Source organism: Hoplias malabaricus, chromosome X1 (assembly GCF_029633855.1).
Source record: "Hoplias malabaricus isolate fHopMal1 chromosome X1, fHopMal1.hap1, whole genome shotgun sequence".
Taxonomy (NCBI): domain Eukaryota; kingdom Metazoa; phylum Chordata; class Actinopteri; order Characiformes; family Erythrinidae; genus Hoplias; species Hoplias malabaricus.
Window position 1 is genome coordinate 6,807,035 of NC_089818.1, and position 19,286 is coordinate 6,826,320.

The 19,286-nt window shown below is 41.5% G+C and overlaps 1 protein-coding gene across 1 annotated transcript; it reads left to right on the forward strand.

Annotated features, from left to right (window-relative positions):
- Positions 1–1,634: 1,634 nt before the first annotated feature.
- On the forward strand, positions 1,635–18,720 carry LOC136675399 (cytochrome P450 2G1-like). The gene is made up of 9 exons (XM_066651921.1): positions 1,635–1,839; positions 2,594–2,756; positions 3,290–3,439; positions 4,083–4,243; positions 14,348–14,524; positions 16,780–16,921; positions 17,043–17,230; positions 17,339–17,480; positions 18,140–18,720. Exons 1-9 carry the CDS (start codon positions 1,672–1,674, stop codon positions 18,319–18,321), a joined length of 1,473 nt encoding a protein of 490 aa, XP_066508018.1. The 5' UTR covers positions 1,635–1,671; the 3' UTR covers positions 18,322–18,720.
- Positions 18,721–19,286: the final 566 nt, after the last annotated feature.

A 19,286-nucleotide genomic window follows, 5' to 3' on the forward strand; every position in this document is an offset into this window, starting at 1 on the left:
CGCCTGCGAGTTCCAGAGAGAGGAGAGATGGGGTAGGGACACATTGTGGAAGGAGGAAAATTGTTTGTTTGGTGGCCTCGCTTGGGGGACACGATTGGGAGACACGTTATGTCTTCACACCAGAAAGGCTGAACACAAAGGCTGACGCTTCAGAGGGGTCATTCATTTTTGTAATGGAGATCTCACACAGCTGTCCTGTGTTGGTGATTGATTGTCCCAGCTGAGACTGCCCACTGACAGTTTGGTAGATAACAAAGGGCCTGAGGGAGTGGTCACAGCTGAAACTCCCTCGAGCTGATTGTTTCCCTAATTGAATCAGTAGTGGTACTTAACACCTTTAGAATGGGTTTCAGTTGATACTTGCAGTCAGGTGACTGGAGCCACAGCACAGGAAGTCCACAAGATCAGTTGAGTTGGTAAATAAATACAGAATGCACAAGCATGCACTTACTCAGGTTCTTCTTCTGTGTCTGCAGTTCCTGCAGTTTATTATTATATAGTGATTTAGAAATCTACATAGAGGGGATTTTGTTATTGAAGTTTTATTTTTTATCAATTTTGTGGCATGGGTTTTTTAAATGAAACATTCAAAATACACTATAGGTCCAAATGTTCAGGACAATTTTTTTTAAATGAGAGATTTTTGCTCTGTTAATATGATTTATTATTCCTGACTGCAAATAATTTCTGAAAACCCATGCCACAAAATTGATAAAAAATAAAACTTCAATAACAAAATCCCCTCTATGTAGATTTCTAAATCACTATATAATAATAAAACAAATATAAGCAATAGATACACAAAAAACAAGCTGTTTTTATAAATATGGCACCTTTGGAAACTTGTTTTTACATTATAATCAAATCTATGTTCCTATTATCCTATTCTTAAATATAATGAGACAGAAAACTCGTCCTCACCAGAAAGAAACTTCTCAGGGTTAAAGACTTGGTGTCAGACTGTGGGATATAATACAGTGTGTATAAATGGTTTTATATCTCTCGCAGCAGCAGGAAGACACTTCTAAATGCAGTTTGCTTTCTATTTTAAAAATTAAATGCTATGTATTGCAGGTTTAATCTGACAATAATGTGAAACTCTGTTGTGCTTTTCCTCCCTGCTGTACAATAATTTGGAGCTTAGATTTGCAAATGTGTACCCCAAATATGTAGTACGAGAAAACAGAGAGAGAGAGAGACAGCATGAAAGGGAGAACATTCCCATTAGAAATGACAATACGTCAAATAAACATTTTAATGTAGTTTCGATATTCCTCTTTGCCTACCAACAGAAAGTGTCCCAATCCTCACAGTGACCATTCCATTCCTGTCTCCTCTGAAGATCAAAGTGAATAGTGTGTGATTAGATTGTAATATGTAATAATATGTAACATCTCTCTGTTCACACCAGTCCCTCCCTTTATCCCTGTTTCTCAGGGCCAAGCCCAGTTTGTGCTATTCATGCTGAAATATTTTTCTGGAGCTGGTCCTGTTCTGCAGGGACAAGGTGAGGGAACAGTTACATGTTTCACCTCTGCCCCATTCAGCCCCTCCTCCCGGCCTTTTACAACACAACTTATAAACCCCACCAGGCCTTGGGGAGGGGCAGTTCTGCATGTTCAGAACCTGTGGAACGTAAGCAGTGAGCACTGTTTGGGCGAAGCTTGAGACATGGAGTTCTCTAGCACCTCTCTCTTGGTGGGCTTGGTGGTGGTGTTGTTTGTGTTGATCCGATGGAGAAGAAAACCTTACAAACTGCCCCCAGGACCACTGGCTTTACCTCTCCTGGGCAACATCCTCACCATGGACAACCGTGCACCCTTTAAGACCTTTCTCAAGGTAAGAGGAAATCTCTGGAAGAGGAAAGACTACTCCAGATGTGTTAATTTTTTATAAGCCTTTGTAGCAGTCATATATTATTAATATTTTCCTAAACTGCTGAAACCCTGAATACTGAAAACTACCATCTCCTTTTAGTCAGTGTCAGAAATAATTACATTTTATGAGGGATATGAGGCACTTTTGCAATTTTAAGTAGTTCATAAATCAATATATGCTCGACAGCTACATATTCTGTTACTGTGACTTGAAAACTTTATATAATCCTTATTCAGTAGCCTCCCACAGAACTACAGCATTGCGCAATCATGCTTACAGGGCACTGAATCCAGTCTGACTGAATAAACACAACAGAACAGCTGTGGGTTTACGTGCTGTGAATGATAGAGCAGTGCACAATCATGCTTACAGGGCACTGAGTCCAGTCTGACTAAATAAACACAACAGAACAGCTGTGGGTTGACGTGCTGTGAATGATAGAGCAGTGCATGACCAATTGTTGTGACAATTAGTTTGTTCATTTTTATAATTATTTGATAGTCAGCCTCAGTTGATTACGAAAAGCATTAGTGTGATCAATACACAAAAAGTCATTAGTTATTGTGTCAAATGCAAAATAAATAAACCACATGCCTCAGTGTGTAGAGGCCCAAGCTGGGTTTGGGTCAGAATCCATAACAAGTAAAGCATGAGGTTTAGGGCTGGGCAGCAGCAAGTACTGCTGAATGCTGATAAAGTCTATCTCTGTTCCCAGTGGAGTAAGACCTATGGGCCTGTGATGACGACCTATTTAGGGCCCCAGAGAGTGGTGGTCCTGGTGGGCTACGACACAGTGAAGGAGGCGCTCGTAGACAACGCAGACGACTTCGTAGGCAGAGCCCCTTTGCCTTTTATTATTAGGGTTTTGAAAGGCTTTGGTAGGTATGATTCCTCTCCTCTCACACCTTGCACACACTTTCTGTAGCAATTAAAAATCTTTCAGCTCACTAAAACAAAATAAGTTTTCCCACTCTTCTTTGCAGAAATCCTATCGTGCTGAGACATCTGCAGTATTTAAACTGTTTAATGTATTCTGGTAGAGTTTCCATTAAAACAACAAACAAATGTGTCGTTAGGCAGAGGGTGCCCATATATTCGTATACAACTGTATCTTTATAAGTGTTGCCCAATACACATTTGGAGATGTAATAACTAACAGAGAGGAAAGGGCATATTTCCAATGGTTACTGAATGAAGAATTACCTCTGTTTGGATGTAATTACTAAATATGCTAACTGCAAATCTATAGTCACCTGAAGTGCTGCGACAGGCCTCAGCTCCATATGTAAGATATAGAGGGCTTCAGGCAAATTCTGTTTTGGGATATTTTGATTCACAGTGTAAAAGGCATGAAAAATGATGACTAAAATATTTGAGGAACATTGTGCTGAACAGAGTGCACGTTTCTTAGGACTCGCCATCAGTAATGGCGAACGCTGGCGTCAGCTCCGCAGGTTCACCCTTTCCACCCTGAGAGATTTTGGGATGGGACGCAAGAGGATGGAGGGCTGGATTCAGGAAGAGAGCAAACACCTTCTGGAAAGTTTCAGAGAAACTAAATGTGAGTGAATACATTAAAATATTTTATCTGGTTGGTGTAGCATTATCAGTAACACCATCACTGGTGTCAGAGACTGGTTTGATTCCTCTGGTAAGACTCCTAACATTACATAAATATAAAAGAAATCTAAATATATATGAACAAAAAGTTCAAAGCACTTGTTTGTATAACATATAATTCTAATCAAAAATTCAAAATGCTTCTGTTCTTTTGTCATTTTATGGTACCACTTTCAAATAATAATATACATCATCACTCATCTGCATGAAAACATATTCCAAGTATTTTTCATAATGCTTTCTCATTTATTTATTTATTTTTAATGAGGCTATTATTTAATCACCCTGGTTTAGATGATTTAAAAATGGGCCACGAATGGTTTTTATGTTAGCCATCGTGAACGTAGTGTATTAATACATCATTTTTTGCTTTTCTTAATAAATTGACCAATTTGAACAAATTTGATTTGTTTTTCTTTTTATCCAGTTTTACTTCTATGCTAAAGTTACCATAAAATGACAAACACCTGTCTGTACACCTAATATAAGGTGCAGTTTTAAGAGGCTAATCCAGGTTTATTTTGCATTCAGTTATGTCAAAATAAAGCCTGGACATTGATTGTTAATGTGATATTTCCCCATAGCTGCTCCGTTTGACCCCATGTTCTACCTGAGTCGAACAGTATCCAACGTGGTCTGTGCGCTGGTGTTTGGTCAGCGCTTCCACTACAAAGACAAAAACTTCCTCCGTATCCTCCAAGTCATCTCTGGAGTTCTTCGGTTTGGCAGCAGCTCTAAGGGACAGGTGAGAGTCATGAAGAATGAATATGGTGGAGAAATGGTATCTAATATGCTCCATCCAAAATAGTTATACAAAAGTTAAAATAATAAGGAAATATTATAATGAAGCTAATCATATTCTTTCGCTCATTCATTCATGTCTGTAACCACTTAGCCAGTTCGGGGGTGAGGTGGGTCCAGTGAATACACGAAATAACTGGGCAAGAGGCAGGAACACACCCTGGAGGGGGCACCAGTCCTTCACAGGGTGACACACACACTCATATTCACTCACACATTCAAACCTATGGACACTTTTGGATTGAACTGGCAAACTTCCAGTCAGGGTGCGAATTATACAATGACAATTGGGGTTTCAAAATTTCTTCTGGTCATAATGGGAAACCAGTACAGTGCAGGTACATGTAGCTTAGGTTTTTGTCCTGCCTCATCCATGCATACTGGGACCAATACAACATCTACAGTGTGAAATGTTAAGAGGAGAGCTGTGGAATGCTTTTAGATGGAAGTTTGGCTATTGTTAGTCTCTGAAGTAAACTCTGTTCTAGTGTATCATGTTAAGTGAAACAACTTAACAAGGATGGTGCATACATTACATTGAGCTTGTAGTAGATGTTAAGTTCCTGATGAGTTTTATACATTTCTGCTTATGTGAAACTTGTGTGTCACCGCTGCAGCATATGGAACGGTAAAATACATTTTCATGTGAATGATTTACTGAAGGCAATAAAGTGTTTTTAAAAATCTAAATAGTTTTTTTACACGTAATGCCTTCTCTGGCTTGTGCATGTGCTACCTTAATAATATGCATGAGGTATGCAGAGAGGTAAAATTTAACAAGGAATGGTATGGTTCAGCGTAGGGGTGTTTGAAATCATATTTCAAGATTCTTCCATGCATGGATATTGTAAATCTATTGTAATATTAAACATTATAGGTAATATATGTTTTATATAAGGATATATAAATGTTTCAAACTCCCCAAACTTTTTCTTTTACCCTCTTTAGGGGGAGTTCAAGTCTTAATTGACACCCCCAACCCCCCTGTAATTTGAACTCTGCTGTAGTGGAAGTAGTATGCACACGTTGCGGTGGCATAAGTACTACATAGCGGATTCAATGATAAAATAATTATTATTTGATTAACATTGGTAAGCTCCATGTTTGGGGGTCATTAAATAATATGTAGTGTTTTTACCTGTCTAATTTTAGCTTGGACAAGTAGGCCATCTTCACATATTATACAGCAGATTTAGCTAGAATTAATTATTATTAATGAATTATGCTCATTGACCTGCCATAGGTTCTTGGCTCTGAAACTGAATCTGAGCTAGAAAGAATAATTCCATACAAGAAAAGTGCACACACAGACAACCAACGATTGGTTTTATCACACAAGAGGTTTATTAATAATAATATCATATAATGAATATTGATTATACATTCATATAATGAAATGGATTACAGCGATGCATGAGGGAACAGAGAGATTAATATATGAGGGAATTTCTCTATGATAAATACCCTAAATTCTAGAAAGGCTATGGTTTATCCCAGCAAGCATTCAGCACCACTCCTGAGCAATGAAACAAATGAAACCATGTGACCTTAGGTATCCCTGGAGATGGACTGGGATCATGTCGCGGCTTCCTGGAGAACTACAGACGCGGGCCTTGTAGACTGCAGCCAAGGGCATTCCTTTTCTCCCCCTTTTCAGACACGGCGAACCCTCCATTGGCGCTGGTGGCACTCTGAAGTTCTCTGTGGGGATTCTCTGTCATCGCTGATCTGCTGTCTTCTGAGAGACATGTCCATGCAGGTCTCTCCTGGGCCTCATCTCAGAAGGTCAATCGGAGGGTGCGTGTGGCCGCCTTGGTCACTGGTCCGGAAGCTTTTGTTATCACTTTAAAGGTCTAAGGTTCTCCTGCAATGCTCTGGGTGGCACTGAGTTTTGCTGGAGTTAAACTACAGTCCTTTCTAGAGCTATAGTTTCTACTAGAGATGAAATTAAAATAGAACTTCTGTTCTGTCTGGACCACACTTAAGGGGCCCAAGACTACTTAAGAAAGCCAATAAAGTTTGACACCTTTGAGTCATTTCAAAACCCGAGTCATTTTTCTCTTTAGCCTTGAAAAGGGTTAAAAGAGAAAAAGGGTGAAGTGAAGTGAAGGTGTGTGTGAAAAGAGGAAGGCAAAAGTCTGAAGCCTGGAGTGATCTCATTTGGCGCCACTGGGCTTTTTAACCAGAATTTAGAAAACCTGCCTTGAAGACCTGATTGGATAGGATTGGAGCCTCTCTTGCTCCTGATTGGCTGCTTCCTGTACCTTGGTAGTGACATCACATAAAATTTATGACCCAAAGACGATTGATTCCTGTTGAATGACCATCCCAAGGTTTCTGAATCATACTTTTGCTATATAAAAGATTATATGTCAACACAAAACAATATCATTCAGACAAACCATGTTTCATAATTTTTAATCAGATAACACACAGTATGTGGCTACCTTGGTACCCTTTTAATTGTCCTTAAAAGGGCCTATAGTGTCAGTTTTATGACTCTCTGACACAGACTTTCAGGCACCAATTTGGAGCCAGTTCTTGCTGAAAAGCTGATCTCAAATTCCAATCTTGGCTTGGTGTGGCTTGGGGATGTCTCTGAAAACCAACGAAAGTTTGGGTTTTTAAAATCAAATCTCAGAAAATCAAATTTCTTTTTTTTTGCCAAAATGTCTTTATTAAATTTTCAACAATTTAAACAACAACAAAAAAAAGAGTTAAATCAAAAAGCAAAAACGGGAAAACAAACAAACCTTGTAGTAATGATTAACAGCAAAACTAAAATTCACTTAAAAGCAAACTAAATAATACAATCGATCAATTGTATTTGGTAAAATCTTTTGTATACACTGTGTTAACACCTTAGAAATTATTTTCAGATCTGAATTTAACAAACTAATTGGCCTAAAATTTTCACATTCGTTTGGGGATCTCCCAGGCTTTGGCAGAAATGTAATTATGGCAGCATTCATTGAAAGAGGAAGATGATTTAAATGAAAAACTTCTTTCAACATATCGAATAGGGGGTCAGTAGTTTTTCTTTAAATGTCTTATATAAATCTATTGGAAGGCCGTCTGATGCTGCTCTTTTCCCAGATTTCATACTGTCTATGGCTAGTCCTAATTCTTGTTTAGTACTTTTGGGTATGTTTAAGTTGTTTAGGAAGGTAGTAATATCTTCTAATTTTATGATTGTCTGTGCCTTATACAGTTCTTCATAGTACTCCTTAAAAGCAACATTAATTTCTTCTGGGTTCAGCAAGTTTTGTCCATTTGATATAATAGATGTGATGTGATTTAGATTCTAATTGTTTTATCTGCCATGCCAGCAATTTGCCAGCCTTATCACCCTGTTTGTAGAATGTTTGATTGAGTCGCAATCAAAAACTCAAAATCAACAGTTCCTTTTCTAGTTGCGGATTGTTGTCTCTGTTTACATTGGCTTGGAGTATTTTTATTTTATTCTCTAATTGAAGCCTATTTTCTCTAGCCTTTTTGGTTTTACCACATGTATAACTAATTATACGTCCTCTAAGAAAGGCCTTAAATGCTTCCCATTTTGTGCATGCCGTTGTTTGTGTGGTATTAATTTGAAAAAATTCATCAATTTTTTTCCCTAAATATTTCACCAATTCCTCATCTTGCAGCCATTTGTGTTGAAACTGCCATCTCGGTGTCAGAATTCGCAGAGGGCGGAATGATGGTGGCAGACGCAAACGCTAAAACACAGTGACTTTATTAAAGCGACCTAACAAAACAGAGACAGACTGACTTGGGCAAAAACAAAACTAGTAACAGATGAAACAGACAAGGAAACAAACCAAAACGAGGAATAACAGAAACAGACAGACTTGCTACAATGACAGTGGAAAAGAAACGGTGACAATAGTGGAAACGACATGAAACGAATCAAAGACAGACAGACTTGGGAACCATGAAACGCAACAATGCAAATGACCGACAAATGGGAGTGACACAATACCTTAAATACCTGACACAGACAAGACACACCTGGAACAGATAACAAGGGGGACGGATCAACAACGAGACCAATGGGGATGAGGGCGGAGACACGAACAATAACAAACAGAGCCATGTTCTCACCCTAACCCCCCCCCCCCCCCCCCCCCCCGATGGATAAATGAATATGGGAAAAGGGTGGAGGCGGGAGCGAGTTTAAAACAGGAGGCTCTGTGGGCTTCATAAAGGCTGAACACGGCTCCGAATATGGGGATCAGCAGGAATGACCCAGTGCAGAGGAGCGAGCTGACGTCGTGAAGAAGTCGAGTTGAGATCCATCTCCTGAACTAAATGAGACAAGTTTGTCCAACGCGGAAATGACGTGAATTTGCAGGGTATATATATAGGCCAGAGAGGAGGAGTTCGGGCGTGGTCCTACTCCCAAAATTATGTTATTACATAACTTCACTTTGCTAGTATGGACCACGCCCGTAGAGGCTGAAACGGGGAGGTGAACTCAGAAGTCTTTTGGGGAAGAGTTCAGGGCAGCTTATGAATGTGTATGAAGCCAGATCCGCAAAAATGCTTGTCATTAAGTGCTGCAGAATGGATAGGTTCAGGTACTCTGGTCAAGGGTTTGATTGGTGTCCTGATTGACACCAATCATGAAGGGGAATGTGAGTCTTTGAATGAACTACCTTTAATAAACTGGTGCATGACTGAGTGTCATATGAGACGGTAGAGAAATAGCATGAGTGAGTTGAATGTCCGTTATTGATTGTTGAGGCTGGCAACAATAGGTGGAAAGTGGATTAGTAGCAGCCTTGAAGTCAAGTACTACAGAGGGGCAGCATTAATAAAGTGAGATATTCTTCGTTGGCAGGTGTGCCCTGGTGGTGCCTTTCCAATGGCATAGAGGGAATTGAGAACGGAATGGTGATCTAGAGGGATTACAGATGAGGCCCAAAAAGGTCAGCACTGCAGGAAAGGCGAGATAGAGAGAAGGCATTTTGTCACACGGGAGAAAACTCTGAAAGAGAAAAATCCAAAAGGTGCTGAGGAGGTCAAGCAAGGAGGCAAGGTAGAAAGTTGACTACAAGGTAATGAAGATGCCTAGAGGGTGTTGAAAAAACAGGTGCCAGAGGTAGCGTCAAGTGCCTGAGTGCTGGTCCAAGGTAACCTGGGGAGAGATCATAAGCTGGAACTTAGGGGCTAGATAGCAGCGTGGTTGTGAAGATAGGAGGACAGTACCATAGGAGGCAAGGTGAGGTGCTATTGCTAGCGAGAGATGAAAGAGTAAGGTCCTTGCTGGCACCAGCTGGAAAGTTAGAAGCTGAGAGCGACAAGGCTGCATGTGAGAGGGTGAATTGAATTTGAGGTGGCGTCAAGGGTCTGAGTGCTGCGTAGGGGGGGCTGGTCCAAGGCCATGCGTGAGAAGAGAGCATAAGCTGGAACTTAGGGGCTCGGAGCAGCATGATCGCAAAGAGGAGAGGTCAACTTGAAAGACCACAGCTGCTGGAGGAATTAGTACGAACAGTACCATAATAGGCAGTGCGAGGTGCAGTTGCTAGGAGAAGCTTAGCTGCAAACAGAAGTAGAGGGTAAGATCCAGCAGGAGAGAGTGCAAGCCGTACAGTGGATGCAGGGCGCCATTTGTTTGTGACGGGAAGGCATAGGAATGAGCGTCCACAGCAGTTTCTGAGGAGAGAGTGCAAGCCGAGAAGTTGGAGGTGGGCGGTGCAGCCGCAAAGCTATGGGGTTGGGACGAAGGTCTGTGGCATGAGAGAGGAGGGCTGTAAAGGAAAAGGCTGTAGAGTGTGAGCAGCAAGGCAGCACAGAGGAGGGTCCGGTATGATAGTCCACAGCAGCATCTGAAAAGAGAGTATAAACTGGAAGCCAGAGGGTGGGAGAAGCACATCAGCAGAGGAGTCAGGATGAGGGTCTGTAGCAGCACCTACATAGAAAAATGAGAATTGTAATGTTAGAGGCAGGGTATGGCGTGGCCACAAATTGAAGAGGTTGGGATGAGCATCCATGAAGTATGTAAGCTGCTGATGTAGAGGCTGGGAGAATGAGACGATCGGATGAGAGCGAATCTAGCGTGAGGAAGCTGTGCAGCAAGGAGACTGCATAGAATGCCCAGAGCGCCAGGCAGGAGGCAGGCCCACAACAGCAACCTGTAGAGGGGGTGCGAGCTGGAAAGTAGGAGGCATAGAGCAGCAGCAGGGGTAGCGGGTGGAAAGAAAAATAATCAGCAATGAGGAAGCCATGCAGTGAGAAGACAGCATCGAGTGCCCAGAGCGCTGGACAGGAGACTGGCCCACCGCAGCACTTATAGAGGGGTGCAGGCTGGAAGGTCTGAGGCATGCAGCTGTGGCTGAAACGGGGGAAGAGGTGGGATGATGAAGGGAGAAGTGGGATGATGCGTAGAGTAGTTCGTAGAATAGACCGCGTCGAGTGCCCAGAGCGCTGGACAGGAGACAGGTTGCCGCGACACCTATAGAGGGGTGTGGGCTAGAAGGTCTGAGGCATACAGCTGTGGCTACAATAGGGGAAGAAGTGGGATGATGAAGGGAGGGGTGAGATGATAAGGGGAGGGGTGGGATAATGCGTCGAGTAGACCTACATAGACTAGACAGTGTTGAGTGCTCAGAGCGCTGGACAGGAGACAGGCCCACTGCAGCACCTATAGAGGGGTGCGAGCTAGAAGTCTGAGGCATGCAGATGCGGCTGCAATGGGGGAAGAGGTGGGATGATGAAGGGAGGGGTGGGATGATGCATACAGACAGATGTAGAGGAAGAGAAAGGGAGGGGTGGGATGATACGTAGAGACAGATGTAGAGGAAGAAAAAGGGGAGGGGTGGGATGATAAAGGGAGGGGTGGGATGATAAAGGGAGGGGTGGGATGATGTGTAGAGACAGATGTAGAGGAAGAAAAAAGGTGAGGGGTGGGATGATAAAGGGAGGGGTGGGATGATAAAGGGAGGGGTGGGATGATGTGTAGAGACAGATGTAGAGGAAGAAAAAGGGGAGGGCTGGGATGATAAAGGGAGGGGTGGGATGATGCGTAGAGACAGATGTAGAGGAAGAAAAAGGGGAGGGGTGGGATGATGTGTAGAGACAGATGTAGAGGAAGAGAAAGGGAGGGGTGGGATGATGCGTAGAGACAGATGTAGAGGAAGAGAAAGGGAGGGGTGGGATGATGCATAGAGAAGATAAGAGAGAATGAAACGAACTTGGAGGGCTGTGTCTAAATGGGTGCAATGCTGTCAATCAAGGCAGTGTTCAGATGGAAAGAGGAGTCGATTTGGAATGGAGGCTTAAATATGCTGCCTGCTTTCTTTTCCAACATTTCAGATAGGACCATCTTGGCAAGCAGTGTAGGTAAACTACTGCCCTGGACATGTGCATAAATATTGCAGATTCTAAGTCATTATCCAATTCAGCTCAGATAATTATATTATCAAAACAGCCCTCTAAGGCACCGACCTGTGAGACAGCAAAGACTATAAGACATTGAGGCTAATGTCTCCAGCTTAGACACAACCAGAAAGGGTAACAGGAATACGAAGAATGCTCCAGCAGGGGGCGTTGAGTCGAAGATAGAAGGTTGTGACGTCATCACATTGCTGCGCAGGGGCTCCTTATCGGCAGACGGGTTTCTCTCTTTAACTGAGTGAACAAAGGGGACGCCATTGTTTCGGAGCACGTTGCTGGAACACCAAGGCTGTTCTGCCGGAGAGGAGGAAATGGGAGTCTCAAGGCACTGTAGAGCTCGTAGCTGTGGAGCAGCAGCCGTGACGACAGTAGATTCACGTATCCCAAAACACGAGGCAGTCCTGTAGCAGCGTAGCCGGAGATGAAGATAAGGGGAGGCTCGAAGCCTTGCGCCAGCGTCGGAGGCAGATGCGGGGGGGTCACTTGGGAGGCCGAATGCAGCGGGAGAAGAAGCAGGATAACAGAGCACCGATCCGGCCGTACGTAACTTCAGATACCAGGCAGTCCCATAGCTGTTTAGCCAGAGCGAGTTTAAAACAGGAGGCTCAGTGGGCTTGATAAAGGTCGAACACGGCTCCGAATATGGGGATCAGCAGGAATGACCCAGCGCAGATGAGCGAGCTGACGTCGTGAAGCAGTGGAGTCGAGATCTATCTCCTGAACTAAATGAGGCGAGTTTGTCCGACGTGGAAATGACATGAATTTGCAGGGTATATATAGGGCTGAGAGGAGGAGTTTGGGCGTGGTCCTACTCCCAAAATTATGTTATTACATAACTTCACTTAAAGTCCCCCCCTATCACATGAAATCCCTTAAGTGTTGAGAGGGTAAGAAACAAATCGTTGTAAAAATTACTATCATCTATGTTAGGGCCATAAATATTGGTGAGAATTAAGGTTTCTGACAAGGGGGAGCCTTGAGGTATCAAGTATCTTCTTCTTTTGTCCTTAATAATGTACTTAATTTGTATTGGAACTGACTCATGTATTAGTGTCATAACTCCTCTAGACAGGGATGTAAACTGTGCAGTGAATATTTCACCCCTCCACCTCCTCCTCACCCTTAAAATGTCAGCATCAAGAAGATGTGTTTCTTGTAGAAACACAACTTTGGAGTCTATTTCCTTTAATCTTGTCATAACCTGTTTGACCTTTTAGAGGCGTTGCAGACCCCTGCAGTTCCATGAAATAAAGTTATAATTTATACTCTGAGACATATGAGAACATAACAATTAGGTTGCTTGTATTGTAAAAACATATAGGCACAGCTGAACTGGATGCTAGAACATGCATCCAACCCACAAAACAGAAATTCCTCCTTTCTCTCAAGTTCCTTCCTTCTCTCAAGTTCCTTCATATTAGAGAAATCCCACCCCCCATCGCTATGCCTCCAGTCATTGCCAACGACCAATCCACACTTGGCGAGGATAGGTTAGACGACTTTCTGAACTTAACCTATACCACTGCTACTGCTTAATTATAGCAATTTGACTACTGGTCACGGATAATGGGTACTAACCTAAAGGACAACTTCTCATTAAACTAATTGTCTTTACTTATTTAGGAGCATAAGTATATCAGCTCAAATGTACTGTCTGAAAAGATGAGAGAAAAAATTGTTACATCAATAATTTAGTCATTTGTGTCTCAACAATACCTGACCACATACCATATTGATCGGTTTCGTTTCTTAATTATTGCCGTGTTTGTTCTGAGCCATCTTGGATTTTGTGTTTTTCTCCAAAACCTCAAGGGACCTCAGCGTCACATTCATCAGTGCGTCAGGTATCCATTTCTCCAAAAAAGCACACACGTCTGGTCCCTTAACACCCTCTGGCAAATTCACAAGCCTTCAATTGTTTAATTGAACCTTGTTTCCAAGTCCATAAGTTTGGCTTCCATCTTTTTGTTTTTACTTTGCAAAGTGCTCACCGTAGCTTGTAAACTAGTCACCTCATCTTCCATTGTAACAATGCACACCTCTGACCGAGCCATGCCTTCACTGCAGTCTCTCATTTTTCATGTCTTGCAGCGTCACCATCACACTGTCCAGTTTCGAGGAGAACTCATTTTTCAATGACTCCAGCGCGGCCAGTATCTGGTCAGCTTTGTTACCTTGTAGCTCACTTTCCTTGTCAAGTGTAGCCATGTTCTTGCTAGCTTTGTGCATCATATCATTATTCATCATATTACACTACACTGCTTATGGTACCAAGCCAGTCCTCTAACCATAAGGCCAAGGCTGCCCCCAGCCTCCAGTATCACACTGCATTTCATTCTTTTGTACAGAGGCTACAAGCTATGTGCGCAAATTAACGTGTTCACAACGTGTGCTCTTTAAAGTGGATAAATTTACTGTTATTAAGATTTCAAAAGTTCTAGAATTAGCACCTAGTAACATGGTAAGTAGTAACCTAGTAACAATCAAATCTTCTTACATCTCCACCAAATTTCAGCATTTGTGAAGAACAGTGGAAACGTAGCCATTGTAGATTTTAAAAAGAGAAAAAAAATTGTTAATCCAAATAAAACCTAACATCTTGCTAAAATGTCTACATCACCTTAGGCTCTAAACATTTTTGTTCTCGCAGCTGTATAATATCTTCCCCCGGCTGATGGAGATCCTTCCAGGAAAACATCACAACGTTTTTGAGGAGCTGGATGAGCTCAAGGTTTTTACTTTGAACAAAGTGCAAAAGCACAAGGAGACTCTGGACCCTGAGAACCCACGAGATTTCATCGACTGCTTCCTCATCCGACTGGACCAGGTAAACCAAGTCTCCTCAACAGACACTGTTTTAGTGGCTGTGAAAGTTGTAGTTGTCTAACGCAGGCACATCTTGGAGGTCTAGCACTTTCCTCCTCTAACACTTAATTTAAACCATAGGTAGACTAATGAAAAAATAAACAAGAGCAACATAACCCAAAGCTGCAGCAAAGACAAAGACATAATCCCGTTTTTTTATTTATATATATTTTTTTTACACTAATATTTTATTTCTTGTAAGGTGCTCTGTAATGGTTCAGGAGACATAATAGTGATAACTAAAATTCCTTAGGAGAAATATATGTATATATAAAGGGGTTGGACAATGAAACTGAAACACCTCTCATTTTAGTGTGGGAGGTCTCGTGGCTAAATTGGAGCAGCCTGGTAGCCAATTTTCAATAATTGCACATCGCACCATGGCTGCCCAAATTACGGCAGAATTAAATGTGCACCTCAACTCTCCTGTTTCCACCAGAACTGTCCGTCGGGAGCTCCACAGGGTCAATATACACGGCCGGGCTGCCAAGCTTTGGTCACTCGTGCCAATGCCAAACGTCGGTTTCAATGATGCAAGGAGTGCAAATCTTGGGCTGTGGACAATGTAGAACATGTATTGTTATCTGATGAGTCCACCTTTACTGTTTTCCCCACATCCGGGAGAGTTACGGTGTCGAGAAGCCCAAAAGAAGCGTACCACCAAGACTGTTGCATGGCCAGAGTGAAGCATGGGGGTGGATCAGTGATGGCTTGGGCTGCCAAATCATGGCATTCCCTTGGCCCAATACTTGTGCTAGATGGGAGCGTCACTGCCAAGGACTATCGAAACATTCTGGAGGACCATGTGCATCCATTGGTTCAAACATTGTATCCTGAAGGCGGTGCCGTGTATCAGGATGACAATGCACCAATACACACAGCAAGACTGGTGAAGGATTGGTTTGATGAACATGAAAGTGAAGTTGAACATCTCCCATGGCCTGCACAGTCCCCAGATCTAAATATTATTGAGCCACTTTGGGGTGTTTTGGAGGAGCGAATCAGGAAATGTTTTCCTCCACCAGCATCAAGTAGTGACCTGGCCACTATCCTGCAAGAAAAATGGCTTAAAATCCCTCTAACCACTTGTATATGTCATTCCCAAGACAATTTGACGCTGTATTGGCCGCAAAAGGAGGCCCTACACCACAGTAAATGATTGTGGTCTAAAACCAGGTGTTTCACTTTCATTGTCCAACCCCTGTGTGTATATATATATATATATATATATATATATATATATATATATATATATATATATATATACATATGTAGTGTTCTCATGCAGTGTGTCGAAACTCTGACTAAACACTAGTTAAACTAGAGGCATTATGGAGGAAATCTGTGCTTCTTTTGAAAGAGCTGCTAATGACACCACTGGACAGCTTAATGCACCAAAGGAGAGTCCCAGCTAACCAGATTTATCAGCAGACAGATGTCTGTGCTGGCTGTTGGGGGTAGAGTGAGACTCTGAGAAAGAGGCCAGAGATCAAACAAGCAACCTCCTGATGATAGGGGATAGACCACTGTACCACTCAGGAGCCTCAAACCCCCCTATGTTAATCAATGTATTTATCATGCTGAATTGCAGGGGGAAAAGAAGTGGAGGTATTTTCAGAGAAAATCTTTATTAAACAAGAACTAAAACTAAACAAAATGGAGGAACAGAACACAGGAAAAACTTTAGATACTAAAAAGTTGAGAAGACTGGGAAATAAAACTAGAGCAAGACCAAATGTACCAAAAAATATAAAACAACAACTAATCATAAAAATAAAGTAAAGAAAACACCAAGATAACACTTTTAGAAAAAGTCAGGAACACAGATTTTCAGAAAACAACCAACATAGAGAAAGAAAAGACTATAAGAATACTTGAAACATAAGACCAAGTCAGAGTTCAGGCTCTGTTTCACTAAAAGGACTCTGGGTGCCACCTTTGAAAAAACATACTAACACAAACTATGTGTACAATAATCTTTATTGTATATTTCCCATATATTGCTGAACTAAATTAAATTACCAGTTAAATGGCTCTAATTATGCTTTATTTGTGAAAGAACATGCTGGTCAGTCTATTATAAGTATGTCATAATTATGAACACAGTCATGCTTCCCACCATGAAAACTGCTCCATGTTTACCACCACTTTTCAGTAGATCAAATATCATTTGGGAAATCAGACTCAAATTAAAAATCAATTTTAATCTGTTTAAAGGAGAAGGACGTTCCCAACACTGAGTTTCACTATGATAACTTAATAGCTACTGTACAGAATTTATTCCTGGCTGGGACTGAGACCACAAGCACAACGATCAGATACGCGCTGATGTTGCTCATCCGACATCCTGAAATACAGGGTAAGTGGGTTTTTGTTTTTGTTTTTTTATCTTTGGATACTGTTTGTTTTTCTAATTGAAGCCCAAGGCTTGTGTAGCTGCAGTGTTTAATATGATGTCTTACATACATCCGTCCTCACAGAGCAGATGCAGAAAGAGATTGACACTGTGATCGGAAAGGACAGAAGCCCAGCCATGGACGACAGGAAGTCCCTCCCATTCACAGACGCAGTGATCCATGAGGTGCAGCGCTATATAGATCTGGTACCACTCAACTTACCCCATTATGCTTTACGGGACATCACATTCAGAGGATACACCATCCCCAAGGTGAGCATCAACAAGCTTAGCGCCACATGTAGCATTCAACCACAAGAACATTGGGGAGGTCTAGTGCTGATGTTGGATGAGTGATGTTTCAACACCTCGTTTGTGCAGGACACTGTAATCTTCCCCTTACTTCATTCGGTTCTGAGAGATGAAGGACACTGGGGCAACCCCTGGACATTCAACCCCAAACACTTCTTGGACAACAATGGCAACTTTAAAAAGAACCCAGCCTTCCTCCCCTTTTCTGCAGGTAAACACAGCAGTGCACAGACAACGGCTCAGGTAAACAGAAGAGATACAAACATAGTGTGACTGCAAGAAGCTCCCACAGGTCTGTACACACCCTCACACACTCTTCAGCATGCCCTTTGGTTTGTTTATTCTGTTTGATGCTGGAATAGTCAGATAAATATTTACCTCACAAATCAAAGGTGGATTTGTGGAGCTATGAACAGACACTAAAATCCAGATGATGAAGGTTTTCTGTACAGATTAAAGCTTGGACATGATGCTAGTGTAGTGCAATTTTCAAATAATTTATAGGAAGGTGAACAATGAAGAAATAAAGGGTTAAGTTTAACAAGTCAGACTGTGTGTAAGAGTGTGCAGTGGTGTTTTTCTAATTTCTAATTGATTGTAGTTAATCTAATGTGTAGAACCTTCAGTTCAGTTACTGATGGTCTAGCCAATGGGAGAAATTATTTAGCTGAATCCACCTAGATACCACAGAGAGAAAAATCCTGATTGGTTAACGCTCCATTTAATTTTCACCAGAAATTGGAAAGGTGAATTCAAATTGGTCCTGTGAAATTCCAGAAACTACTTCCAGAAGTTATTGTCCCTGCTATAACCACCCCCACCCCCTGTGTTATGTTACTGACACTATCATATCCATTTTTGTTGCTGCAGGTAAAAGATCCTGTGTTGGTGAGTCCCTGGCTCGGATGGAGCTGTTTTTATTCATCGTGTCTCTGCTGCAGAACTTCACCTTTAGTTGCCCTGGTGGTCCAGAGAGCATTGACTGCAGTCCAGAGATCAGCGGATTTGCCAACCTGCCCCGAAAATACCACCTCATCGCCACCCCCCGCTGAACTAGAGCAGAATCTCAGACTTCTGTAACAATAAGAAAACATTCCAACAAAAACATATTATATTTTAGAGATATATTATCATCATCTGTAAACACAGTTAAACAGAACATACATGCTCCTTCAAATATTCTCTTCCATGAAGTTAAGAAACAGCATTACTAGTCTGAGAAATCGGGAAGCATCTAACGTGATAAAACTCTGAGAGTTTGGAAACCCGTTTTGTTGATTGTAAAGAAAGTTAAGACACACTTCAAACTGCTTATATTTTGTAATTCTTTAAAAAAAATTAAATGTGCCATAGCTTTTTTTCAGTATGTGGAACTCAGGAAATAAGCCATAAATATGTATCAAAATGAAGTGCTTTCTCTGTAGAGAATATTTATTCACTTATTCAAATAATTTTGTAATGATTTTTATTATAAATTTTAAATTATAAATTTTAATTATAAATTAAATTACAAATTATAAATAAGTTGACTATAAGATTATCTTCATGAACTACATTTTACAGCTGTATGTAATCAATTGTCCTATGTTCAAATGTTTTCTTGTGTAGAGATGTGTATTAATCTTTTTAAGAGAAGAAAAAACTTCCAGACATTTTAGTGTGTTATTGTACATTCAGATTTTAGATATACTTTTCTAAGCATATCATGGATATGGTCAGTGTTTAAATAAAAACAATCACCTGGTTGCATTAAATTCTGGCAAATGAGTGTGTGAAACTGTAACTGAGTCACCGACTGGACTCAGGCTGAATTTTAAACAATACTCTAACTCCGAAATGTGGGTAGCCGAGGCCTAATGGTTAGAGGACTGGGCTTGGTACCGGAAGGTTGCTGTGTGTGTGTGTGTGTGTGTGTGTGTGTGTGTATATGTGTGCGCGTTCACTACCACACACACATTTAAGATACATTTTGTTGTACCTCACACATTATTATTATTATTACTATTATACTCGATTC

Excerpts from the sequence above, each read along its gene's own strand:
- LOC136675399 (XM_066651921.1), top strand. The coding sequence starts at position 1,672 with ATGGAGTTCTCTAGCACCTCTCTCTTGGTGGGCTTGGTGGTGGTGTTG. Across the intron at positions 2,757-3,289 it reads TAGGGTTTTGAAAGGCTTTG|GACTCGCCATCAGTAATGGC; the intron begins GTAGGTATGATT and ends CACGTTTCTTAG. Across the intron at positions 14,525-16,779 it reads TCCTCATCCGACTGGACCAG|GAGAAGGACGTTCCCAACAC; the intron begins GTAAACCAAGTC and ends ATCTGTTTAAAG.